At 36.5% G+C, this 27,378-nt stretch overlaps 1 protein-coding gene across 2 annotated transcripts in view; it reads left to right on the top strand.

Annotated features, from left to right (window-relative positions):
* The window catches only part of PCGF3 (polycomb group ring finger 3), a 101,293-nt gene that overhangs the window by 63,056 nt on the left and 10,859 nt on the right, over window positions 1-27,378 (top strand). The window contains exons 7-11 of one of the 2 annotated variants that reach the window (XM_044682230.1): window positions 5,478-5,588; window positions 9,811-9,899; window positions 18,542-18,679; window positions 21,741-21,821; window positions 23,720-24,425. In XM_044682230.1, the coding sequence (XP_044538165.1) occupies window positions 5,478-5,588; window positions 9,811-9,899; window positions 18,542-18,679; window positions 21,741-21,821; window positions 23,720-23,767 (467 nt within the window). In that variant the 3' untranslated portion in view covers window positions 23,768-24,425. Of the gene's footprint in view, window positions 1-5,477; window positions 5,589-9,810; window positions 9,900-18,541; window positions 18,680-21,740; window positions 21,822-23,719; window positions 24,426-27,378 lie in introns of those variants that run through there. The other variant, XM_044682231.1, reaches the window with a different exon arrangement.

The raw sequence follows: 27,378 nt of genomic DNA, 5'->3' as shown, positions 1-27,378 counted from the left end.
GTATTTCTAATTTAGTTTTCATCTGGGGATTTTTAATTTGCTCACTTTCTAGTTTTTTGAGTTGCATGCCCAATTCATTAATCTCTGCCCTCCTAAATTTGTTAATATATGCATTCAAGGATATAAACTTCCCCCTGAGTACTGCCTTGGCTGCATCCCACAGAGTTTGGTAGGATGTCTCATCATTGTCATTCTCTTCAATGAAATTGTTGATTGTTTCTATGATTTCTTCTTTGACTAATTGGTTTTGGAGAATCATATTGTTTAATTTCCAATTGGTTTTTGATTTGCCTGTCCAGGTGCCCTTATTAATTATTATTTTTATTGCATTATGATCTGAGAAGGTTACATTTATTATATCTGCTCTTTTGCATTTGTTTGCAATGTTTTTATGCCCTATTACATGGTCAATCTTTGTGACTGTACCATGTGCAGCTGAAAAGAAGGTGTATTCCTTTTTGTCCCTATTTATTTTTCTCCACATATCAATTAAATCTAATTTTTCTAGAACTCCATTTTCCTCTCTTACCTCTTATTTATTTTTTGGTTTGATTTATCTAGATCTCAAAGAGGAATATTTAGATCTCCCACTAGTATGGTTTTACTATCTATTTCCTTCTTGAGCTCTGCCAGTTTCTCCTTTATGAATTTGGATGCTGTGCCACTTGGTGCATATATATTGAGCAGTGTTATTTCCTCATTTTTTATACTGCCTTTAATCAGGATGTAATGACCTTCCCTGTCTTTTTTAATCATATCTATTTTTACTTTGGCTTTGTCAGAAATCATAATAGCCACTCCTGCCTTCTTTTTCTCATTTGATGCCCAAAAGATTTTGCTCAAGCCCTTAACCTTAAACTTGTGTGTGTCTACCCGCCTCATAAGTGTTTCTTGTAGACAACATATGGTAGGATTTTGGTTTCTGATCCACTCTGCTATTTGCTTCTGATTTATGAGCGAGTTCATCCCATTTGCATTCAGAGTTACAATTATCAGTTGTGCATTCACTGACATTTTTGTATCCTCCCCTCATCCTACCCCTTCTTCTTACACTATTTTCTTTTAAACCAGTGGTTTGCTTTGTGCTGGTATCCCTTATCCCCTCCCTTGATTAACTTCCCTTTCTTTCCCCTCCCTTGTTGTTCCCCTCTTTTTATTTTTAAAGGCCTAATGAGTTCCCCCCCACTTTTCCTCCCCTCCCTTTTTTGACCTCCCCACTCCCCTTTTCCCCTTGGTTTATTCCTTCTGACTTTCTCAGTAGGGTTAGAGTTTTTTATCCCAATGGATAGTATAGCTACTCTTCCCTCTCTGGGTTAATTACACTGAGAGTAAGGTTTAAATATTACCTCTTAATGCTCTCTTCCTCTTCTTCTTATAATAGTATTTGTCCCCTCCCCTTCCCATGCCCTCTTTGTGTGTAATAGAATATCCTATTTTTCTTATTCACTCAAGTTTTTCTTGGTGTCCCCTACTATTCACCCCCCCTCTTTTCCACCCCTCATGTCATCTTAGACCATTTAGTATTCTGTCCTCTCCCTATGAATTATTCTTCTGATTGCTATAATAGTGAGTAGAGTTCACTTCAGAGAATTATACATAGCATTTCTCCACATAGGAATACAGATAATTAGATCTTATTGAAGCCCTTAAAGAGTCAAATTTAAAAAATTATGAGTTTTCTTTCTTTCCCCTCTGTTTCTTATTTACCTTTTCATGTTTCTCTTGATTTTTGTGGTTGGATATCAAACTTTCCATTTAGTCCTGGTCTTTTCTGTGCAAATACTTGGAAATCTTCTATTTTGTTGAATGCCCATACTTTCCCCTGGAAGTATATAGTCAGTTTCGATGGGTAGTTGATCCGTGGTTAAAGGCCCAGTTCTCTTGCCTTTCTGAATATTATATTCCAAGCCTTGTGGTCTTTTAGCGTGGAGGCTGCCAGATTCTGTGTGATCCTGATTGGTTCTCCTTGATATTTGAATTGTCTCTTTCTGGCTTCTTGTAAGATTTTTTCTTTTACTTGAAAGCTCTTGAATTTGGCTGTTATATTCCTGGGTGTTGACTTTTCTGGGTCTAGTGTAGAGGGTGATCTATGGATCCTTTCAATGTCTATATTGCCCTCTTGTTGTAGGACTTAAGGGCAATTTTGCTGAATAATTTCTTTTAGTATGGAGTCCAAGTTTCTATTAATTTCTCCTTTTTCTGGAAGACCAATAATTCTCAAATTGTCTCTTCTAGACCGGTTTTCTTGGTCTGTCACTTTCTCATTGAGATATTTCATGTTTCTTTCTATTTTATCAGTCTTTTGGCTTTGTTTTATTTGTTCTTGTTGTCTTGAGCGATCATTAGCTTCTAATTGCTCAATTCTAGCCTTTAGGGACTGGTTTACGGCTATAATCTTTTGGTTTTTGGCTATGATCTTTTGGTTTTCCTTTTCAATCTGGTCATTTCTGGTGTTCAATTTGCTTATCAGTTCATTTGATTTCTGAGCCTGACTTTCCAATCATGAAATTCTGCCTTTTAAACTGTTATTTTCTTGCCAGATCTCTTCCATCTTTCTCATCATCTCAGATTTGAACTCTTCAATAGCTTGTGACCAGTTTTCATTGTTTTGGGAAGGTTTGTATCTTATTACTTGTTTGTCCTCCTCTGTTGTCTGGATTTTCTCTGTGTAAAAGTTGTTGAGTGTTCCAGAGTTCTTCTTGATAATCTTTCTCTTCTGGGGTTCCCGATTTTGGCTTGCCATTGTTGTTAGCCCAGAGTCTTCTGCGCTTTATCCTCACACTCAGGGTGTGTCTTGGCTCCCGTTATTCTCGGGGTCGAGCCTCCTGGTCGTCCCTGGTCTGCCCCTATGCCTGAGGCTCCTTCAGCAGTCTCAGGGCACTGCTTCCACTGCCGTGCTCCCACAGCGTGCTCCCGTCTGCACAGGGTTCCCACTCGCGGTCCAAGCCTACGCTCGAGATCCTTGTCCGCGCCTAGGGCACTGCCTTCACCCGTGCAGATGCTCAGGAAAGTCCGTGGGCGTTCTTTGGGGTCCTAAGTCTTGCTGCTCTCAGGAACAAGCCCTGGAGCTGCCAGTGACTTACTGGGTACCCCAAACCTGCTTTAACTCTTGTGCGCTGGCCTTGGTGTTGTACGTGGTATGGGGGGGTGGGGAAGGGGCTTCTTCCTCTCACGTTTTAGTGAGAGCTGTTTCATCCCTTTATAGAGTGGAAATGCCCCAATTCCATGTACTTTCAATGCTGCGCTCTGTTGTGGGGTCCCTTCGTTTGTCTGGATTCATTTTTATGTCCCCTTGAGGAGTCCTGTATGCTTCGGTTAGGAGAGATGGAGCAGCTGTTCCTTACTCTGCCACCATCTTAACCGGAAGTCCTACCAATATACTTAATTTTTTTTATTTTTTTTTATTTTTAAACCCTTAACTTCTGTGTATTGACTTATAGGTGGAAGAGTGGTAAGGGTAGGCAATGGGGGTCAAGTGACCTGCCCAGGGTCACACAGCTGGGAAGTGTCTGAGGCCGGATTTGAACCTAGGACCTCCTGTCTCTAGGCATGGCTCTCAATCCACTGAGCTACCCAGCTGCCCCCCTACCAATATACTTTTAAGGATAAATTTGTTCTTCAAACTTATCACCATATTCTTTTGGTCTGTTGTGTCTCTTCCCATTATCTTGTCCCTCTCCATCAACCACATTCTGTTTCAAGAGAATTGTTCTTAGACAGTTGCAGATAATTTTATTTTTATGTAGTGAGACATACAGGTTATCACTTGTATAATCAGGTTTTGGATCTCTTGCAATCCTCAGTCTTGGTTTGGGTTTTAAAAACCATAGAATTTTAGAACTGAGCCCTTTCCTAAATGGATCATTTATTATATGTTCCAGTTGATAGTTCTTTTTCTTTTTTCTTTGATATCTGTCCTTTACTGTGGCAGACAGAATCTATTTGCTAAGTGTTAGGATATGCTTTGGGCTATATCTTGATCAAACCTACAACTGGATCCTATCCTCATCACCTTGCTCTACCCTTTTTAAGGAACACTCACTACCAAAATCCAGTATCTAGGTGAGAGTTGCAATTTGATCTCCCAGTATTATAAGGATTTGTCCAAGGCTTAATTGCTTTCTGTCAATGAACCCACCAGTATACCAGCTGATGTACCAGATGCTTCTCTAAGGATTATTAACTAGCTACTTGTTTCTATTAACCCTTTTTTTCTGACAGTGTAATATGTATTTGTGTGTATGTAACCATCTTTCTCTGAACATGCAAATTACTGATGTTTTAAAATGAATAAAATATATTAAAGATAAGGAGGAAAAGGTTCTAGATTATTATGAAAATTCTCTATGTTGCAGCTTTATTTTTTTAACTGTTCACTTTCCTCTGATCACCTGAGAAACTGAGATATGATTTTTAGGTAGATGCCCAAGAGCAAGCTTTTTATCACTACAACAGAAAGCCTATTTGAACCACTTAGATTCTAACTTTGCATTCTCCTAAATTTGCCAGTGTATAGAAATATTTACTAACATACCAGTTGTTACATGAAGTACATTTTTAGAATAATAAGTTTACCATAGATGACTTTCCTTAGTAAACATTAAAACAAAGCAAAGGGAAGAATGAAAAGTGGGAGCACCTGATAATTCATATGCCATTTATTATACACCTGAATAACTGGGAATTGAAGATCCCAGTCAACTTAGTATATATATTGTCTTTGAATTTTCAGTCTCAGTGAATGTTAGGGGCCGATGTTACAGTAATAATTTGCAAAAATAGATTAGAAAGAATAGATAACCCCTTTTTAGCCTGTAAATTACTATGTTTAAAGAGAGTGTTTAGTTATCCTGATTGAATGGGGTGACACAGAAGAAGGTTGGTAATAGTTGTTTTTAACAAACAGCTGTTTATCTCTTGTTTTTCTGTTAACACTTTTTGAACAGTTTCAATTATCTGAACTATTAGGTAAACTACAAATGGATGGGCAAGAGGTAGAGTTTGTGAGCATTAGATTGGAAGCATTTAATTTCAGAACTGAGAGATGGATGGATCATCCCCTTCATTGTACAGTTGAGAAAATAGACCTAGAGAGGGGAAGAGGTTTGATTGTAGTCATACAATAAGTTGGCCAGCTATATATAATATTATTATTATTTAGAGAGGCTTGCTGTTTATTCATTTGTATAATCAGGCATTGATTTTGTTCATTAACCTCTTGTTTGGGTTTAACATATTCAGACCCCCCTCAGGATCGTGACTGAGTCAAGATTTCAAGATTAGAACTCTTGACTCTTGGCTCCAAGTCCAAGCTATCTCTCCATTACTAGAGCAATTTATTGTCCAAATGATCAGTTTTCTTTGACTGGAAGTTCTGTTTTTCTATGAAATTTTACTGTTGATGGTATGAAGTTATAATATGATAAAAATGTTCTATTGGCATTGTTAAAATAAAAGATAAATGTTGTTTTTAATAGCGGAAATGAGGAAACAGAGGGAATTTTATCACAAATTAGGCATGGAAGTGCCTGGAGACATCAAAGGGGAGACTTGCTCTGCAAAGCAGCACTTAGACTCACATCGGAATGGTAAGTCAATTTTCTAACTAATTATTGTGGAGACCAATGATAGTAATAGTCTCTAAATTCTGCTAAAAGAAACTTTACTTGGCTCAGATTCTGTTCTTAAGCAGTCTATTCTAATGTAACTTTTATTTCTTTGAACATTTATGGTTGCATGCATCCCCATGAATATTGGTACAGATAATGATAAAATATTTTTTCACAAAGGTCAGGAAATATTGAGATTGTGGACAAGATTTTTTTTTACTTTGGAACCCATTTTCCACATAGAAAATGAGAGAGAAACTTATAAGAATTGGCATTTTGTCAGAGCATATATCTGAGGAAGAGGAAATGCTGAGGAAATGCATAGAAATGGGTGAGGGAGTGGCAGTGGGGAAGTACATTCCAGAACAAGTATTCCCAGAGAACATTTATAAGACTGCTTTTGGCATACTTAAGTTCTTGTACCTTTTGTGTTGAGGCAATATAAAATAATAGTCCCAATCTTTCTGGGAATAGAATCTCTTTTTTCAACTGGTTCAGGTGATTTTACCCTTTAGCATTCACATTTCACTAATCTCATTGATCTCCGAATTCCAAATTGAGGCATTAAGACCATTGGACTTTCCTGTTCCCTGAACTGATTCAACTTCTTAGTTTCAGATATCTGTGGTATTCAACTATTCCATGTCCTACCCCCAGCCCCATACTTTTTGTCATCTTAGTTACCTCTAACCACCTTGGTTATTAACCCACTTGCCTTTCTCTTTTATGCCATATCTAGACAGACAGATAGACACACACACACACACACACACACACACACACACATACACACACACACACATACACACACACACACACACACACACACACACACACACACACACACACTTCAGTTCTATGGAACCTTGGACATCATCTAGTTCTAATCAAATGTGAATAAAAATAACTATATTCAACAAGTGGAAATCTAGCCTTTGCCTAAAGACCACAAGTTCAGAGTAACCCACTACCTCCTAAGGTAGCCCACTCTACTTTGAGATTTTGCTTAATTATTGAGAATCTTTTTCTTGCATTAGAATAAATTTACCTCTTTGCAACTTCAATCCATTTTTTTTAAACCTTTACCTTCTGTCTTGGAGTCAATACTGTGTATTCTGACTCCAAGGCAGAAGAGTGGTAAGGGTAGGCGATGGGGGTCGAGTGACTTGCCCAGGGTCATACTCTATCCATTTTTTTATAGTTTTGGCTTCTGATCTTTCCAGGTAATAATACTTCAGAACTGTGGTCACCTCCTCTTTCACTTTAATTTCTGTGGGCCAAACTTTCGGTTCTGTTAGCCCATCCTCATAGGAATGCAACTTGAGACCCATAATCATCCAAATTACTCTCTTCTGGATACTCTAAGCTTATAAACACCCTCCCTAAAATATGATGCCCAGAATTGTACATAGCATTCCAAATATCTGATCAGGGCAAAAGACAGTGGAACTGCTTACTGTCAGCTCCCTGATCATAGGTTCAGTACCTCTGTTAACATTCTTCTGATCACAAGAGTGTTTTCTAGGATTTTTAACAAGGAAAAAGAGAATAGCACATTAAGGAATAATAAATAAAACTAAAGTTCTTTTTCAGTGAGTGGCACCAGTTCTTTCTAACTAAAACCAAATAAATACAAATCAGGTATGTTAGATACAGATAGATATAAAGATCTTTAGATAATTCTATGATTCCATCAGTGTGGGTTTACAAGCCCTTTATGTCATTTCATCCTGTAGCATTCTATACTCTCTTCTTCCATAAATCCTAAGAGGATTCACCCTATATCTGGAGTCCTTCCTATGGTTCAAGAATGTCAATGTAGATATAGTTCAATATTTCTAGTTATATTTCTCAACTTGATGGCCATAGACAAAAATTTCATTTTGAGTACTAACCTGTGACTATTGTTCTCAGCATTCTATGCCCTCTTTTGTGCCACCACCCTCCCTGCAAAAGTTAAAGGGGACCCACAGAACCAAAAGCTAGTTTTTATTTTTATGGACAGCTCTGGCTAGATTACTTGATATAGCACCTTCTGGGGATGATCTTCCCTGTACTTATCATGACGGACACATTCAAAACTCTTCTTGCCTGGTAGAATCTTAAGGAGATTGTTGCCTATTGACATAGTCTTCAAGAGCCAAAGGTCCCTTCTATGTTACACTGAGGTCTTAGAATAGGACTTTGTAACAGATTTACCTCAAAAAATGAGTTGGTTCATCTTAATGGACATAACAATTCATTTTCTTTTTTAAAAAAGTTCTATTGACATTTTTTGTTTTTGTCACAAAAATTTCTTGCAGTCTCCCTTCCCTCTCCCCCTAAGGGAGCCATTTCATAAAACAAATTATCTTTTTTAGTTTTTTAATGAAAGGGGAAGATGTAAAAAATAATCGGCAACAAGATCTAAGAGTTTTCTGGGCAGCAAGGTGCAATTTCTAAAGATGTGAGGATGAAGGGAAAGGGTTAGACTTAGAAAGATGATTAATATCCTGTAGGATTTCACTATGGTAAGAGGTGAGACTCTTCAGCCTCCACTATTGCATGTCCTTCTGGAAAGATGTAGGGGCCAGTCTAGGCCACTAAGGAAGTCTGCCTTTCTTAGGTAGTCAAAATCTTAAATTGACTTGGCCCTCAATGAAGGATTATATCACCCATAATCTATCCAAAATTACTAATGCGTAATACTAAATGTATTGATGATCTTCAATGATATATGAAATGAGCTAAATTATTTAATTTTTTTAAGTAAGGATAGTATTTTTCTTGATCTTTCTGCTTGAGTTAACAGTGACTGTTTTAGTTAAATATTAACTCCTGGTACATTTTAAAGTCTGTAGTGTTGATTATTTTTTTATAGGAAATACCCTGTTTTTTAAAACCAATAATAAAAATTTCCAACAATGCTAGATAAATATGGGAATACATGGATTTTTCCTTTTATTTTAGAATTGATTAGGAATTCTTTATAGAATTCTATATAAAATAGATTGAGAATTGAGGGTTTTAAGGGGGGAAGATCAGTCATTTTCTCTTAAACACTAATTTAGATACTCTTAAGAGCCAAAAGTAGTTTTTTATCCTAAAATTCACCAATTTATTTATTTAATTAATTTGGGGTGTCTTTCCATGGTTACATGATTCATATTCTTTCCGTCCCCTCCTCTCTCCCCTTGGCTATTGGAGTATAGCCAACAGGCAATTCAACTGGGTTTTTACATGTATCATTAATCAAGACCTATTTCCATATTATTACTATTTGCAGTAGAGTGATCATTTAGTCTATATCCCCAATCATATCCCCATTGTGATCAAGGAAATGTTTTTCTTCTGTTTCTACTCCCACAGTTCTTTTTCTGGATGTGGATAGCCTTCTTTCTCATTAGTCCCTCAGAATTGTCCTGTATCATTGCATTGCTGCTAGTAGAGAAGGCTGTTATGTTTGAGTGTGCCACAGTGTATCAGTCTCTGTGTATATTGTTCTCCTGGTTCTACTCCTTTCACTCTGTATCAATTCCTGGAGGTCTTTCCAGTTCACATGGAATCCCTCCAGTTCATTATTCCTTTCAGCACAATAGTTTTCCATCACCAACAGATTCCACACTTTGTTCAGCCATTCCCCAATTGAAGGGTATCCCCTTATTTTCCAGTTTTATGCCACCACAAAGAGCATGGCTATGAATATTTTTGTACAATTATCTTTCCTTCTTATAAGAGCCTAAAGTATTAAATTTATTTTAATTAAGTATATTTAAATGTATTTTTACATTTATATCACATTAAAAGTATTTTATTTAAATGTAAATGTATTTAAATGTATTAAATTAAAAAGACAAGGTAGATATATGTATTTATCAGTTGTTTTTAGAATGCTACACCAAAATTTGGATCCAGTATGTGTAAACATGTCCACACTTTCATTGTTGACACACCCTTTACTATTCAGGGGGAATTCTGATCTGATGTTAAGTGGCTGGGACCTGGTAAATGATCTAGTTTAGTGGAAGGTCATGCTCTTTTAGAATATGTGGCACATAGTTGTGTGCCTTTGACTTTGCATGCATTCTGTATTCATATACTCTGCTAACCGTTTTATTTAACTGGAAGTGTTTTTTTTATCACTTCAGCTTACATTGCATAAACTTGAGTAATGAACAAGACAGTTTGGATTTCATTAGTATTTATACCTTTTTATTAAAAGGTGAAACAAAAGCCGATGACAGTTCCAACAAAGAAACATCAGAAGAAAAACAAGAAGAGGATAATGACTATCACAGAAGTGATGAACAGGTAGTTTATCTTTGTATTAATAATAATGTCTTAAAATGCTCTTGTGGTATTTATGTTTTTGAACATGTATGTTATAAAATAAGTAATGTACTATTTAGCACATTTTAAAAGTTCATAAGCATAAGCTTGTGGCTGTACCTTGATGTGTTTTGTTCTTGACAGGTAATGGCATAAAGACATTTGCACATTGGCTTCATAGAAGCATTTTATCCCATCCCTAGGCCTAGACTTTAGGTAGATTTTAAGGCAAATTAACTTCTCAATGAATATACTAAAGGTTTTAGATTTCTCTAATATGATGTGCCAAATGTAAGTGTCTTTATGGAGCTTACACTATAGTAAAAGGAATAAGTAGATATAGACAACTAAAATACTGAACATTACATGATAATCACATTAGATCAGGTCAGAAGAAGATTGCTTCCTTGGGAAATTAGGAAAGACACACTGGGAAGAAGTGACATTTGAAGTGACCTCTAAAGAATGAGTAAGAATTTTAGTAGGTGACAAGAGATAAGGCAGGGCATTTTAACTATGCACAACAGGAGAAGAAAAGCACAGGATTTGGTAGGTATATAGAGTTTAGACCAGATTCTTAATTTTGTTTTGTGTTATGAATCCCTTTGGCAATCTGTTGAAACCTTTGGATCCTCTTCTCAGAACAGCATTTTTAAATGAATGAGATAAAATATGCAGGGTAATTAAGTGAAATGTCATTATTGAAACATTTTAAAAATTCACAAACGCCAGTTTAAGAGTAATAGGAGGGCAGCTGGGTAGCTCAGTGGATTTAGAGCCAGGCCTAGAGACGGGAGGTCCTAGGTTCAAATCCGGCCTCAGCCACTTCCCAGCTGTGTGACCTTGGGCAAGTCACTTGACCCCCATTGCCTACCCTTACCAATCTTCCACCTATAAGTCAATACACAGAAGTAAAGGGTTTAAAATTAAAAAAAAAAAGAGTAATAGGAACTGGGACCTAGGATGCCTGGGGAGAAAGTTTGAACTTTTCTTGGGATGTAGTAAAGAACTGCTGAAGCTTTTTGAACAGAGGAAAATAAGATTATCCTCACATCAGTATAAAGGACAGATTGGAGGAGGAGAAAGGTAGAGAGGCCTTGTACATAATGAATGCTTAGTAAATGATTGTTGGACCAGAGACAGGAAGACAAGTGCAACACTCTTGACATTATCTGGGCAGCTGGAATGGTAATAGAGAAGGTGGGCGTCAATGGACGATATGTAGGAGTGTGTTGGAGACAACTTGAACTGGCTACCAAGAGAAATTGGTAAATGCTACAATTCAGGATTTGACTTTATAGTTTGTTGATTGTCTAGATTTAAGAAAATGATAGGAAAAATATTAATAATGCAGATTAAACTCAGAGGTGTATCATGTATAGTCTTGGTGGTGCTGGTGGTGGTGGGGTTTGTTTATTGAGAGCTGATGGTTAAACATTTACCAATAGAACCCTGAAGATATGCTATAGAAGTTGAAGGAACAAGACCCTGGAATTAATCAGATAAGAAAGGGAAACCCAAAAGATAATAATTCCTGAATTACAAATACAGGAAACTGAATGGTACTTAGACAGAAATCAAGAAATAAAAGATGGAGTAGGTTTAAAAAGAAAGATAGGAAGTTTTTAGTTTGATACATGCTGAGTTTCAGGAGCCAGTGGAACATACTGAAAAGGATTTGTTATACTCTTCCAAGATGTGATTCTAGTTCTCTAAAGAGAATGGAAGATACTTGTGAGTTAGATGAAGATTGATGATAGTTAAAACTATGAGAATTAATAAGATTACCGAGGGAGAATGTCTAGAGACAAAAAAAAGAAAAGGGCTGAAGGCAGACTCTGGAGGGACACTCACATACATAAAGGAGCCCTGAAGAAAATAAGGAGTAGATAGGAGACAAAGAAGGATTAGAAGAACTAAGAAAGTGAAATATCTCTGAAACCAAGGTAGGATTGAGACTCCTACAGCAATGTCAGCAATGTCACAAGCTACAGAGAAATCTAAGAGTATCATGATTGAAAAAAGGTCTTTGGATTTGCTGTTTAGAGTTCATTGCTGACTTTAGAAGGCCATTTCAGTACAATTGTGGACATAAAAGCTTGAGGACAGAGGAGTGAAAGAGAGAATATAGAAAGGAAGGAGAGGAATTAGTCATGGACAAATTTTTCAAAAAGGAAAGGATAAAGATAAGACTTTAGCCAGATAAGGAGGATTAAGGAAGACTGCTAGATTTGGAGAGGCCTGAGCATGTTTTTACAGTCAGAAATGGAAGAGGTGCTATCAGAGGAGGGAATTGAACCTGCAAAAGAGTAAAGGAATAACTATTGGAAATAGGTCTTAGAGGAAGCAGGAGGAAGGAAATCAGTGATTTAGTTAGGAGGACTTAGTCTTATGAGGAGATAACTGCTATCTGATGCTGCTTTTTCAGAAAGATGGAATAAGGAACCAATGTTGATCTGCTTTTTAGATCCAACATATAATTTTGACCTCTAATCCTTTACTCAAGAAAGACTGGCTTCTAAACCAACCTGAAACACTTACTATCTGGGTGGCCTTGGGGAAGTCATTTAACTTCTGAGCTTCAAGTTCCTCATTTGTAAAATGGGGATAATAATATCACCTACCTCACAGGGCTGTTGTGAGGGTCTAGTAAGATAATGAATGTAAAGTGCTTTGCAAACCTTAAAATTCTATATAAATGCTGGCTATTATTGCTATCTTCTGGGATATTGTTTCCCAAATTGTTCTATGGACCATGTTGTTCCATACAATATGAATAAGGATTTTGTGAAAAAATTTGATGTTAGTGGTCCTTTTTCCTCATATTAAATATGAAATACTCATTTGGCAATTTTTGGGTTGTCGTGCAGAAATAGAATTAATTTTGTTCCCCCCGCCCCCCAAGATTTCCCTAACTTTCTGTTTATTCTAGAAGTATTCCTTACTCCTAATCCCCCCTGTATTTATGCATTCTATCACTATTTCAACTCCAGAATGTTTAATGGCCAAATAAGGGAAGTGTTGCTTTGAGAAATAGGAAAATAATTCCTGTGATTATGAACATAAAAAGTGTACAGAAATACATATATTTCCAATATGCTGATGATACCACCTGCATTCAGAAGAAAATAATGGTTTCCTTTGTGAAATAAATATAGCCCTGTGGATCAGCTTAAAGAAAACTAAAGCTATGCCAGTTGTCATTAGGTGAAAAAAATTTTAGGTAGGAGTTTATTTTCTGAACTAAAAGCACTCATTTCTTTTTATCTGGTCATCATATTATCTAGTGATACATTTAAAAAAAAATTAGAAATCCAAGGCAAGAAAGATTATAATTTTGGGTAAGTCTTAAACCACAATATTAGATTATATCACTCCATACCTAGGTTTTTATAAAGCATGATATCCAACTTTCTCTATGGTTGTGGATCTTAGAAGACAGTCACATCTTCTTGAATATCTTCTTTACCATCTTCTTTGAGTCTTATTTCAGTACTTTGATGGATCTAATCAATATGCTGGGGACCTCCAGACATTTTGTGGCTACCACTGGAACACATGAACAATCTCAGTTATCTCTTGTTCTTACTGTGTAACCAACTCATCTTGTTTTCCTTGCTGACTTCTTTTCTCCTGCTTCCCTTGCATATTGGGAATGTGTTGAAGCCTATTCATGCCAACCATGTACCCCTCTCCATTACTCCCTTCATTTCTTTGAAAACTGTGGTATTCTTTAACTTATAGCCATAGAACATCACTGGAAAGAAATTTGTGGTTAACAAGATGGGCCTTTGACCTTCCTTTTGTGAGAGAGTTGGGGTATTGTGGATGTGAAATGCTATGTATGCTGTTAGACATGGTCAGTATGTCAGCAATTTACTGATTGTTACAAAGGAAGGTTCCCTGAGTAAGGGAAGGAGATGGGTATATTGGGAAGCGAAGATGGTGTAAAAATAAGAGCTCCAATAACCTTAAAAAAAAAAAAGAGGATGTATTTCTGTTTTGGAGAGAAGCTTGTAATATTTCAAGAACTGCAGTTTCCTAGAAGACTACTCTCTTCCTCCTATTCAGTACCTGGACCCAGCATATTCACAATGCCCAAGATATATTGTTCAGATGGACCAGTTCTGTGGGTCTATTAAACTGCATATGAAATCTGGACAGTGAATATTCTTCATCTGTTTCATGTGTCCTGTGTACATAATTAGGCCAAATTCTCTTGAGTGATTATGGGTCTAATTTAAGAGGCTGTGCCATAGTTCTGGGCTTGATGCAATCAGCAGGATGTCATTTGCAAACAAGGACATCTGGAAAATTGAATCATCGATAGGAAAGCCTGCTTTCCTTTGTGCTCTGCACATCATACACCATCTATGACAGTGACAGAACACCTTTGATGAACTACAGTGTGTTTCTCCATTTTATGCTACACTTTGTATCAATGATCAGATCATTGGATGAAGTTCTCTCTTGTTAACAATTTTCAAGGATTATTTTATGATTTTAGCCACTCTTTTGGAAGAAGGGCTTTAAGTCAGTATTTGACCAAATCATACTCTCCCCACCCTTTTTTTTTTTTTTTAAGAATAGTCAACAAACAATAAACACAATGGAATCTTGTATTATTTATAATTTTCATGAAAATGTGATAATATAAGGACAGGTTCTACCATGGAATATTATTTGAAACCTGTTTCCTTCTCATTTTTTAATATTAAGGATACCTTTAATATTTTAAGTTATTTTCATAAAAATTTTGTAGGAATTGAAAAAAGGTATTATAGATCAGTAGTTTGTTAATATTTTCTCATTTACCTTTTTTTACAAAACAGTGAGGTCTGAAATTATTTTCAAGCTTTTATTCTTCCCTCTTGATACCTTGAGAACTGATACCATAACAGTCTCAGAAGTGTGGCCCCCCTAGCACTGCCTTCACTGGCTGTGCCTAAAGATCCGGTTGCTCTTCCTGTGTTTATTTTCTTTAGTAATGTTTCTACTTCCTTATGTACTAATACATCAAAGGCTGTGCTGTCTAAGAGTGGTGGCTCTACTGTCGCTTTGTAGTGAGAAGAATTGGTTGTGAAAAAGCTTTACATCTATTTTCCATTTTTCATCTACTTTTTTTTTGGCTTCCTTTCAGTTTTATCTTTAAATAATCAAGGTGGTTATGCTTTGTTGGATCTCTCGCCAAATTTTTCCTCTAAAGCTATTTGCCCCTCTACTGATTCTTGCTTTTTTATGAGGTAATGCTTCTCATATTCTTAAAACATTCTTCCAAAATTTTGCAAATTAGTTTGTTCTATAAATGAGCATTGCCCTTAATCGCTATATCTCTATGCTTAACAAGGAGAAAAAGGTAATTTGTAGGCTTTGTGTTTTTTTTTTTTTGTTTGTTTGTTTGTTTTGTTTTTTCTGGTTGTCGTGGTGTCAGTTTCATTGACATTGGTGAACTTTCTTCAGAAATGGTCTCTAGATCAATGGATTTCAGCATTAATAGTTTGTTTAAATAGGTTACTAGAATTGCCTCAATTGTATGCCATATCTTCACCTCATCTTTATTCTTTTTTATAATTCAATATTGATTTTGTTTTTCTTGAATTTTGGTGGCTGACTCTACACAGACAAGTGACATCAGTAACTAGTATTAAAATACCTTTGCTTCACGTATTTCTATGAGTCATGTTTGACATTAAGTGGCATGGTAATTTCAACAGCAATGAAGTATCGAAAGCAAACCAATATTGTGTTAGTGATGTTTTTCTCCAGTGATGCTTTCTCCATTTTTACTGAGCTAGAAGTACTGCTATAAACTGATCTGAAGTAGAAGTCATAAGTAAGGAAGTAAAAAATATAAGTCCCATAGATGCACAGTTGTAAATGATGCAACATACCTGTAAATTTTTAGGAAACTCTACAGTAGACAGATCAGTGTAGCCGTTAACATTCAGAAATGAACTTGCTCTTTGTTTAAAAAAAAACAACAACAACAAAAAAACACAGATCTAGTAACTCATGGTACAAAAGTAGTAAAGCCACAGAAACATAATTTGATACCATTTATAGTTTTAACCCTTGTTTAGAGGCATTCAAATGCATAAAGCACTTCATTTAGTCCTCTATGTAACACCAGCACAATGTAGGTCATGTACTTTGAAATGTAAATCCACACAGCATAGAGTTCAAACTGAAGTTTTCTGTCCTGTCATTGCAGTTATGCCTGTAGATTCCCCCATTTTTGTTCTTACCCATGACTGAAAGCGTCATATATTTGAAAAGAGAGCTAAGAACAGTAGCATAGTCTGTGATGCCAAGAAGTTAAAGTTGGAAAGGACCCTGAGAGGTCATTTAAAAGATGATCAACTTAAGAGATTCTCATTTTACAAATGAGGAAGCAAATCCACAGAAATGCAGCAGAACCAAAAGCCACCTAAAATATCATTCTGTATCAACTTCTGTATTTCTACCTCCCTGTATTTATGCCCTGTGATGAAATATAACTAAACCAGGGCTACTTAACTTATCCTGGTAGCCTTATCTGACAAACAATAATCAGAGCAAATTCCTTTACTCATTCCAAACTTCATTCATGGGAAATATAACTATTTTTAAAAAAAGTCTTAATGCCATTTAAAAATGTGAAAATCTGATGTTAAAATGGGAGAGAGATATATACTACTCTGCATTTTGAAATCACTTCCTGAAGAGTTTATCAATTTATGAAAGGAATGTTATTACCCCATCCAACTTAGTCATCTATAGAAGTTTATGACAGAGATCAAAGCAGCTTAGTATGCACATATTTGCAAGAGAGATTCTTCAACCTTCTAGTGTCACATATTCTGATGGTATAATAATGGAGTCACCCATGATTATAAAAGGGCTAGGAGGCAGAGAAGTACAGTACAGTAGGTGAAGCACTAAATTCAGAGTCACAGATCCAGGATTCAAGACCTTTTTTTGTAAACTCAGAGGTCCCTTTTACCTCTGAGCTTGTGATCCCAGGATCCTTTCTCATACAGTATAACTAGAGGAAATGATGAAGTCCATAGAGAGTACAAGTCGATAAACCTTGTCAGACTATTAAAAGCTTGCCTGAATGGAGAGCTCTGCCACCGATTTTTTTTGGGTGACAGCGTCCATTTTGGAAAAAAATATGTATTTTTTAATCTTACAAGATTAACTTACAAACACACATACACATACACACACACACACAAATTTCAACACATTATACAACTGAGTCAGAATTTTCTGCACAAATGAACATTAGAATATTTTTGTCCCATTTAAGTAAGATTTAGAGACCTTTGACAAAATATAAAAGACTAACATTCATTTGATGTGTCATAGTATATCTTTCAATTCCTTATTAAAATTCAAAGCATTTTCTAACTTGCCTATACATGTTCCTTCTGTATACCTTCTGCCCCATTCTAATAGAAGAAATTCTATTAGAATGAGAAGCAATAAATGTTCCTCCTCCTTATGATGCCTCTTTTTACTGCTGTTCCTTAGATTCTTAATTTATTTTACATTGACCTCCCTACCTATAAAATTACATCCGTTATTAATTTACCCATATTACTTCCAAACTTTCCCATTTCGTCTTTCAAATTTAACAACATAAATTTATTCATTCCTCACATAGTAGTGCCCTGCTTTTTTCCAGGCTCTATATAAGATAGTTGAGGAGATAAAATGGACCTGGTTTTGTTTTTTATTTTTGTAATATCTTGACTTTCTTTTCCTCTTAAAGAGAAGGAGGTAGGAAAACCAATTAATAATATCCCTTCATTTTTTTTTTCACAGCTCTTGAAGCTGTCTTTCACTTGTTGATTGGTTCATTTTGCCAGGACATTATTTTCTTCATTTTAAATCAGTTGATTCATTTTGCTTTCAGAATCATCCTTTCATTTTTTTGCCCCTTGGTTGATTATCAGTTAACATTGTTCTAAAGGAGTATGGAGAAAGAGTATATACTTGTCAAATATAATTTGAGTACTGTATCAGTAGAGGAAATGAAGGCAACCATATGAGGGGTCATATCATTATTTGTGCCAGTAATGGTACATATTTAAAAAAAAAACAAACCACAACTAATCAGTTCACCTAGCATAACCATCTGTGGCCCAACCAGAAGGTTTCCCAAGTGTTACATTAGCAAGCCAACATGCATATTAGATGATACATTTATACTGCACATTCTTGTTTCAGTCTTTTAACTGAAATTCAAAATCCAAATTTAGACAATAGGAAGCAGGTTTGACTTGTATTTTCTCTTGGCTCTTTATTCCCTTTTTGTTCCTTTGGTGTAGTGATAATGACCAGGGGAAGAATTGTGCTTTAGTATGAAATGGTAAAATATGGGCAAACAAGAAAGTTTTGGATTTTGTTTTTCTGGTTGATAGCCAAATTTCAAGCGTCCTAACTGAACAGACATAAAATCGCTACAGATGGAGTTACTTTGCTTCAGTAATAAGGTAAAGGAAAGCTGTAGTATTCATGGATATCAGAGTTCTTTGGTGTAATTTCATTTATAGATAGCTCAGAAAGCATTTCCAGGGAGAGCCCAGTGGAATTCCTTTTAATGAGCTCTGCCAACATGTGTGCACTTTCTCTTGAAGGTAAGCATCTGCCTGGAATGCAATAGCAGCAAATTACGTGGATTGAAACGAAAATGGATCCGCTGCTCAGCACAGGCAACAGTCTTGCATCTAAAGAAGTTCATTGCCAAAAAACTTAATCTTTCATCTTTCAATGAGGTAAAATGGGAAATTAAGTAAATAACAACACTTGTAAATGCAGATACGTTTTAGAAACAGCTTTTTCTTATTTCATTACGAGTTTCAACTAGAACATTTTAAAACAGTGTAAAATAGCTTTGGATACATCTTGTCATTTCAACAGGACATATACACTTTGGCATTGTAACTGTTCCCAATATTTTAATTATTGGTATGGGACTGGCCTCAGTAGATGTGCAAGGACTCTTTATTATGAAGCATCACCAAATAATGCAACAGATAAGAAATATATACAATTGTCTAAGAACTACATGTTTACAAGGGAGCTTAATCTTAAATCCACTAAAAGAGGACCCAGATATATTAAATATATTAAATATATGTTAAATGTTATGCAATAATTGGCCCAAAACTATTCCTTTTCAACCTTCCCAATTTTTTTTTATCCTTAAGACCTTTATAACAACTTACTTTGAACAAGAAATAATTGGGAAAAAGGAGATAGAGCAGTGAGAAAAGATAAAGACATCCTTGGGTGTTTTGGGAAGGTGTTTAATATAGATCCTTGCAAGGTTCAGGAAAACTGAATTGGGCTTGGAAGCCACTCTTCCTCAGTGTGTAGTGTACAATGAGTAACAAGTAAAACTACACTAACTACTTATGTCATAAAGCTTTGAAGTTATTCTGTCTCAGGACCCATGACTACAGGACACATGACAGTGACCACAGTGATGATGCTGGGAAGCATGCGCTAGAATGAGTGGTTGAGGATTATCTTAGTTATTTAGATTAGAAAAAATAAGCCTTGGAGAATAGAGGTTTGGAGGAGAGTATCATCACTAACCTAAAACATTAGAAGAACTGCTGTATGAAAGGATTAGACTTATTGGTGGGAAGTAGAACTATGACCAATGAGTACTGAGTTACTGAGAAGCAGATTTTAGTTTATGTGAGAGACCTTTCTAATGACTAAAGCTAGCTAATCTTCTTGAACAAGTGGTGAATTCTCTATAACTGGAAGAGTGCAAGCAAAAGCTGAATATGTGAGGAATGCAATAAAAGGTTCCTGCCTGGGGCAGCTGGGTAGCTCAGAGGAGTGAGAGTCAGGCCTAGAGACGGGAGGTCCTAGGTTCAAACCCGGCCTCAGCCACTTCCTAGCTGTGTGACCCTGGGCAAGTCACTTGACCCCCATTGCCCACCCGTACCAATCTTCCACCTATGAGACAATACACCGAAGTACAAGGGTTAAAAAAAAAAAAAAAGGTTCCTGTCAAATGCAAGTTGGACAACCTGACCTTTAAGGTCTTTTCCAGTTCTAGGAACCTATCAGTCTAGAACTGAAATAGCTTCATCCTTTAGAAGATAATTCTGAGGCTCTCAGTTCAACATTGCAATGCATAAACCGAGATGTTGAGAATTTTCCCACTTAATTTCAGAGGTAATTGGCATCTTTTCATTTTATCATTAAATGATAGTTCATGCCTCTTTAAAAAGAATTGAATATGTACATACATAATAAATTCAATAAATTCAGTTCTTTCCTGAAGTTGTTAAGTGCATCATCAGATGTCATGGCTAATTGGGTTGTGTTTTAAGTATTTGGAGAAATGATTAGGGGAGCCTTGCCATCACGTACCCCAAACTTCACATTTGCTATTTACTAACATAGGGAAAAAATTGAGCAATATTTTTATTCTTTACTGTTTACTTACCTACCTCACAGGGTTGTTGTGAGGAAAGCACTTTGCAGACCTTAAAGCATTATATAAATGAAATTTCCTATTATTGTTTATTATTTGCTTGACATACATTGTTACAGCATAGTGTGGTGAAAAGAATATTTATTGCACATTAGGAAACCTAGATTCTAGTCCTGGTTCTGCCACTAACTTACTAATGTGACTGGATAAATCAATTCCCTTTTTAGGTCTGTTTTCTTTATTTATAAAATGAGGGGACTGGACCAGATGAATTCTTAACATCCCTTTTATATAACCCCTTAATATCTTATGACTGACTGATTTTCCTGAAGTAAGGATTGTTTGCAAGTCTGTTCTAAAAGTTTATTCTATTTATATGCAAGGCCTTGTTTGACAAGGGAGAGTGATGAGCCTAATGAAGTCCTGCTTGACAGTGGGAAAACTAGAATATAGTTTCCTTCCAAAAAGCATATCCTGTAAGAGGGACAGCTATTAACAATACTGAAAAGCTCCCAAATACAGAATACTTTATGAGGCTTAGGGAGAAGATAGTATGGAAAACGTGGAAAAGAGTCTTTTGCTGTGAAGATTTGGGTTTACTAACAATGGCTTAAATGTATTCTTTGAATCTTTGTGCCTCCTCTCTTCTCCTCAGAGAGGTTTCTGTGTAGCTCAGTTTCCCCTTACATATGGTGCTTAGGAGGTGAGATTGCAAGAGAAATTCATAAAAGGCTTCATCATCCCTGTATGTATTGCTAATGACCCTTCTTGAATGTTAAGGAGATGATTGGTGACATTCATCTCACACTATAAAGAAGTGAGTGACTCCATCTTCTCTGTGGCATCCCATAGAGTGCATTGAGAACTAGCCCCTTAAGTCCTGCTTCAGATACAAACTTGCTCTGTGACCCTGGAGAAGGCCCTTAACTTCTCAACATCCCCCTAACCCCCAAGTCATGAGCTAGTGAAAAAGAGTCACTTTCCTATGTTGGGAGAGGGAGTTTTGTCACCTGGAGTGGCTTCACCCCTCAGTCACAAGTCTAGACCCTAGGTGACAGAGGAGACCATGGCCAGAATGTCACTGGGCATTAGGGCTTAGGACATGTTTGTTTTAATTGACCCATTGAAAAGAAGGTTTCCGTCACCCCAATAACAGAGACATGAAGTCATATGTCTGACAAATTATATGATGGAGAAGCCTCAGCATCTCAGTTTTTTGAAGACTGTGTTCTTCAAAGCCCACTAACAGAGAGAGTTTTTGTTACTGATAGTTTTAGTCTAACTTATTTACAACAGGTAGTAGTAATATGTGTTCGTTGACTGGTGTGTTTTGTCATTTACTCCATCCTAAATTAAAGTATTTCTTCCTCTTCTATTAGCTGGATATATTATGCAATGAAGAAATTCTTGGCAAGGACCACACACTCAAGTTTGTAGTTGTTACTAGATGGAGATTTAAGGTATGACCCAGTTGTTTTGTAACAAGGTGTTTTATAGTCTCTTCTATGAATAATAGTCATGTGTGTTTATATAGTCCATTCCTCTTAAGGGTTAAGATTGCCTGTAAGCCTTAGAATGATGATGTGAATATAAATAAAGGTCTCTTTAAAATAGGAAACTACAGCAGCGTTGTAGGTGGTTTTCAGAAACCATTGTCAGAATACTGCTGAACCCATATAGTTTGCTTGAGCCCCTAAATTAGTGCTTGTTTAGGTAGTGGGAACTTAGAAGGGCATTAGTCAAGGGGCTAATTATAAGGTTAAATTTGTAACAGATCTCACCTAGCACTTTCCCATTCCCTTCATCCTTGTTGACAGAGTAAGCATCAGGAAAAACACAGAAAGAATGGATAGAGGGGAGTTAGTTATAGGAACACGGGATCCCCACATGAAGGACTAAGGTATTTTGTAGTCTAGTGTCTTGTGCCTTCTGGGAACAGAGTTCTCCAGTAAGGAAGCTGACAGGTTTGAATAATTCCTGTCTGGAATGTTGCAAGCTGTAGCTGGTAAGGGTTGGTCACTCTAAAGAGAAGAGTGCCAACAAAGTATATTATCCTATGGAACCTCAAAGGTTAGTCAAAGTTACTTCTGTTTATTGAAGAGATTTAGAGCCGAGGAAAGGGGTCCCTGTGTGTTGTGGTCCAGAGACATTCTGGGGATGCCACTAACTACTATCATTGGCAAGGTCTGCAAAGGACAACTCTCAGGATCAATTAAGGAGCAGCTACTGGACCCAGTGGAGGTCAGACAGTTACAACTCTCCTGAGGGCAGTTTGTTTTCAGGAATCTTAGACCCAGAACAAAACATTTATCAGTAAAGATTCCTGACTTTAGCCAAGTCTCCTCTGCCTCTGTTTACCTCTAGGAGCCAAGAGCATGTAAGGGGGCCACAAGTAGAGCCCTCTCCTTTTTCTTTATCCTTTTGCTCACCTTTTAGTGAGAACCCTACCCACCTCTGCCAAGACTTAAGCCAGGGGACAGTCACACCTCTTTGGCACAACAACTCATCTGTTTAAAAAAAGAGCTTCTCTTAGCAGACTAAGTACAGAGAGAGGCACTTAGATATGCCAGGCCACACATTTTTCTCCTTCCAAACAACTTGTCACTGCTTCTTGAATAAATCATACCACTGCAGTCTTCTGGAGGAGTTGGGGGAAAGCGTAGGAATCCAGAAGGCGTAGCTTGGGTCACCCCAAAAATGCCAGGAAAGACGTGGAGAGGCAAAGAAATAGCTCCTAAGGTTAGTTAGTGATGGCAGGAAGCCTGACTGCCCTTCTATTGACCCTGGGCAGAGGGAAGGATGGATTCCATTGCTTATAGTAGAGATGACAGCTCAGGGGGCCCAAGGAGCCCAGGATGAGAGATAAAATGGTAGTGAAAAATGCAGCACTTGGAGCAGATGGACCTGAGTTAGAATCCTGGCTTTGCCATTTACTTCCCATGTGACCTTGGGCAAGCTATTTCACCTTAAGCCTCAGTTTCTTCATTTGTAAAATAAGGGTATTAGACTAATTGACCTATAAGGCCCATTCCAACTCTTAAATCTGTGATCCTATAATTATCACAGCTGAGATCTTCTGGAATCTCCACAGGAAGTTGCCATGGGTCTAATTATTAAGGTAGAAAGGAGATTATTTCTTCTCATTCTATACTTTGGCTTCATAATTTCGGAAAATCAAAAGTTTTCATGCCCACTTAGCCCCATATTTGATTCCTTATATATAGTAAATGCATTTTAAAACAGAACCCTTTAATTTGTGCATTCTTTAAATATCAAATAAATATTTTTATTTTGTGTTTCTGTTCTTTTATCTTTCTCCATTAATAACCTAGCTATTGGGGGGGGTTTGTTTTTACAGAAAGCACCTCTACTGCTACATTACAGACCCAAAATGGACTTGCTGTAAGAGAACTTTAGTGTCCTTTGGGACAGAGTTTTTTGCAGAGACTATCACCAGGCACCTTCTCAGTGCATCACTTAACTCACATCACATGACCCAGTAGAATTGTTCTGGAGGACCAGTGATCTCACAGCACACCATACTTCAGAATCTTTCTTCTGGGTGACGTGGGAACCAGATTTCTGAAAGAGAATATTTATACCTTTTTGTACGAAAAAAGAATTCACAACTCAACAAGACACTACCAGCACTAAGTTTACAGATAATGAAAACACTTCACAGTTTTATGTAGCTGAATAGCATTCGTCTCTTTGCTGCGATTTCACAAGACAGATTAATAAATGTAATAGTGATATACATGTCACTTTCCTGACACCAAATTACTTTTGCTTGCTTTCCATGTCTTGAACAGTGGAATTAGTTTCAGTATATTTTATGCATTTGATTTCATTGTTTGCCTCGATATTTTGGCTTTCATCTAGTCCTTGAAAAGCCACTGCAGATCCCTTTTGGTGGTGATTGACTATATTTATGTTGCCTTTAACTTCCTAAAGACTTAGAAGATGTATTAAAGTTTTATTTAACAGCATATCGATAGGGAATTCCATTAATTTTATAATTTAATCATGACATTAAAGTCTGCATATGAAATAAAACGAAGATGATAATAGTTCCCCCAGTTTGCCTCTATATTTTACTATAGCCTAAATATCATCAGATCACTTAACAAGAATACTCACAAGTGCTTAATATGTTACTTGAACTTATTTTAAGGTAGACGTGTGTCATACAGAGTTAGAGCTTGCAGAAATCTGTTCTCATTTGGGAGGTAACTTTTTTTTAAAAAAATATCACTAGTCATGAAGACAGTGCAATAGAAAAAATTGTCATTTATTCTTAGAGTTGAGTGTTATATATTGTTTTTAGTAGTTTTAACAGTGGCTTACAGAACAATTCTAGTTTTCCTTTAATCATTTCTATGAAAAAATTATATAATGTGCTAATACCGTAATTTGTCCACTTGTCCTTTCCAAACCCTTTCATTTCACATATGTTTGAGCAATCTGAAGATATAATGGCATTCTGTTTCTAATTTAGGGGCCTGATTTAATTGATGGTGTTTTGAGTAGTAACTACCAAATTCAGTAGTTAAAAGCTTCATTGAGGTCTTAGCTTGAGCTAAGTAGCCAAGTTGAAAAAACCTCCCAGGCTGCACCTAGGTACATAGTAGTGAAGTGGAGAAATGAGGCAATTTCTGGCCAGTTGGGGCCAAACAAGGTCCCCTTTTCATTATTTTTACATTATTTGTCCACATAATTGCCTTTCTTCACTTTGCATTGTATGTATGTGTACCCAGCCTATATTCTCCATGGTAAAATGTTAACTTAGAATGATTTCTGCAAGCTACACACTATGACTGCTGACTGGTATAGAAAGAGGTTTAAAAGGACTCAGAATGATTCCTAGTCATTCTTGACCAACAGAAATTGCTTTTTACTTGATAAGCTGAAAACACCAGTCAGCCTATGTTTTTGTTAAACCCTTTCTTCTCTCAAATGTGGGCATCGTAGGCTTATCACAAAATGCTATCACCTATTTGCCCACACACAAACATTTGTTCTTTAAAGTAGGGATTTGGAACTTAAGAGTGAGGATGGAGCCATTTACTGAAGTGGTCCGAGTCGAAGTCACCAAGAGACACACCCCCACCCCGCAAATGTCTAGTGCCCTTTTGGATGCATCCCTCCATCTTTGCTCCTCATTTTTGTTATGTTGTGAAATGGAATAATCCAAGTTTCAAACATACCATTAATGCCATCTTCTGTAGAGAGCTTGGGGAGCTCATGCAGTTCCTGTGGCTCCCTCAGTAGTAACAGAGGCTGAGGCTGGGTCAAGGAAGAGCCTACAGTCCTGGGATGTTTGGGCCAGCCTTGTATCATTGGCCATGTTGACTCTTAGGAAACTACAGCTCCCTCAGCTCGCATTGCTTTGGTGACTGAGTTCACGAATTCATTTTTGAAAGTAAAATTGGGCTCCTGAATGCACCTCTTTCTTTTTTCTTCCATTTCACATTTCATATGCATGAAATGGAAAGAGTTAATAGTTAATGTGACTTCATTCTTAGCTACAAGGCTAGCTAATTAAATTAATTAAATCCATCTGACCATAAATAAGGCAATTTAAAAACCTAAACCCAAAACTATTAATTCAAACTATTTAAAATCAACTTCTTTACAAAACTAGTTAAGTTCACTTCTAGTACTGTTTGAACTGTTGACTTAAACCCAAGCTCATAGCCTGATACCCCACCCAAATCAGATTTACCACGTGAGGGTTTAATGATTAGATATGTGTATATATAATAAATGTTACCTGTCTACCTCAACATACATAATCTGCTGAAGCATTCTGCAAGACCAGAAATTACTGCAATGCAATTTTAAGCAAAACATTTAAAACTTGGGTAGTTTCCTGTGTGATGAAACTGAGAAAGGATTATACAGTATCGACATGCAAATTCAGATGAAAAAATTGTTCACAGTCACTTGTAACTCGGCCTCATAACAATCTGCATTATACATATTTGTAAGTTTGTAGCTATCTTTAAAATCACTTGAATTTGCTATGGTGCTATGTCAATATGTTTAAATATAGGTAATCTATGTATAGATATGTAGGTAATATATGGAAGCCAGTATTAACATCTGTAACTGGTCATTGATTATTAATTATTGTGTTTAACTCTGCTTTTGTAAGTGTGTTAACCCGATAAAACCTCAGTGGCAAAAGTACCTATTTTTCTAAAACTGCATCATGTCAAAATCTCTTCACAACAGGACTATTTCCCTGGGGAGTTTTCTGCTCCATTTGGTTTCGCTTATTGTAGCTTTCTATGATAGGAGGAGCTGCACATAAGTAAATAGCTCTGTCAAAGGGAAGCCTCCAAATTGAGATTTCTGTTTTCCTTATGGAGCTTCAAGAAACATTTCATTCGAGGTGGAATTGATTAAAATGTGCATTTTTCTCCCCCCACCCCCACCCCCCCTCCCAAGAATGAAAGCCAGGCTCACTTTGTGTTTGGATAATCTTTCAGATTTGTTCACTACTTTCATACTGGTGGAGTTACTGTGAAGTAGTTTTCACCACTATTTAGCTGGTTAAACAGTTGCAGCTCAATTATCTTGTTGAATTATCTTCAGCAGCAGTGAGACGATTCCCCAGGCATTAGTCTCACTAGATAGAGTTTTCATTGAAAATAGAGAATTCAGATAGAATATATAATATTGAATTTAAGATTTGGGGGGTTTAAAAAAAGAAGAAAACTTAACTTTATAAAATTATTTATTCTATTTTAAGCCTTCTATCATAATTTACCATCCAAATATTTTGTTTTCCGTGGTCCAGCTTTATTTACGGGCATATAAAATGAAATTGTGAAATGTTTTACAAGCTTCTTTTTACCTTGAGTAGCTTTTGATTTGTATGTTTTTGTTTATATAGTTTGAAGAGCATGACTTCTGCTTTTGTGCAATAGGTTCAACCGTGCATTTATTAGACATATGTTGAAATGGCAATGTAGCATCTACTCACTGCTGAACTGAAAGGTAATTAATTGT

The sequence above is a fragment of the Gracilinanus agilis genome, chromosome 6 (assembly GCF_016433145.1).
Source record: "Gracilinanus agilis isolate LMUSP501 chromosome 6, AgileGrace, whole genome shotgun sequence".
Classification (NCBI taxonomy): Eukaryota; Metazoa; Chordata; class Mammalia; order Didelphimorphia; family Didelphidae; genus Gracilinanus; species Gracilinanus agilis.
Note: the sequence above shows the minus strand (reverse complement) of the source record. Positions and strands in the feature narration are given on the sequence as shown.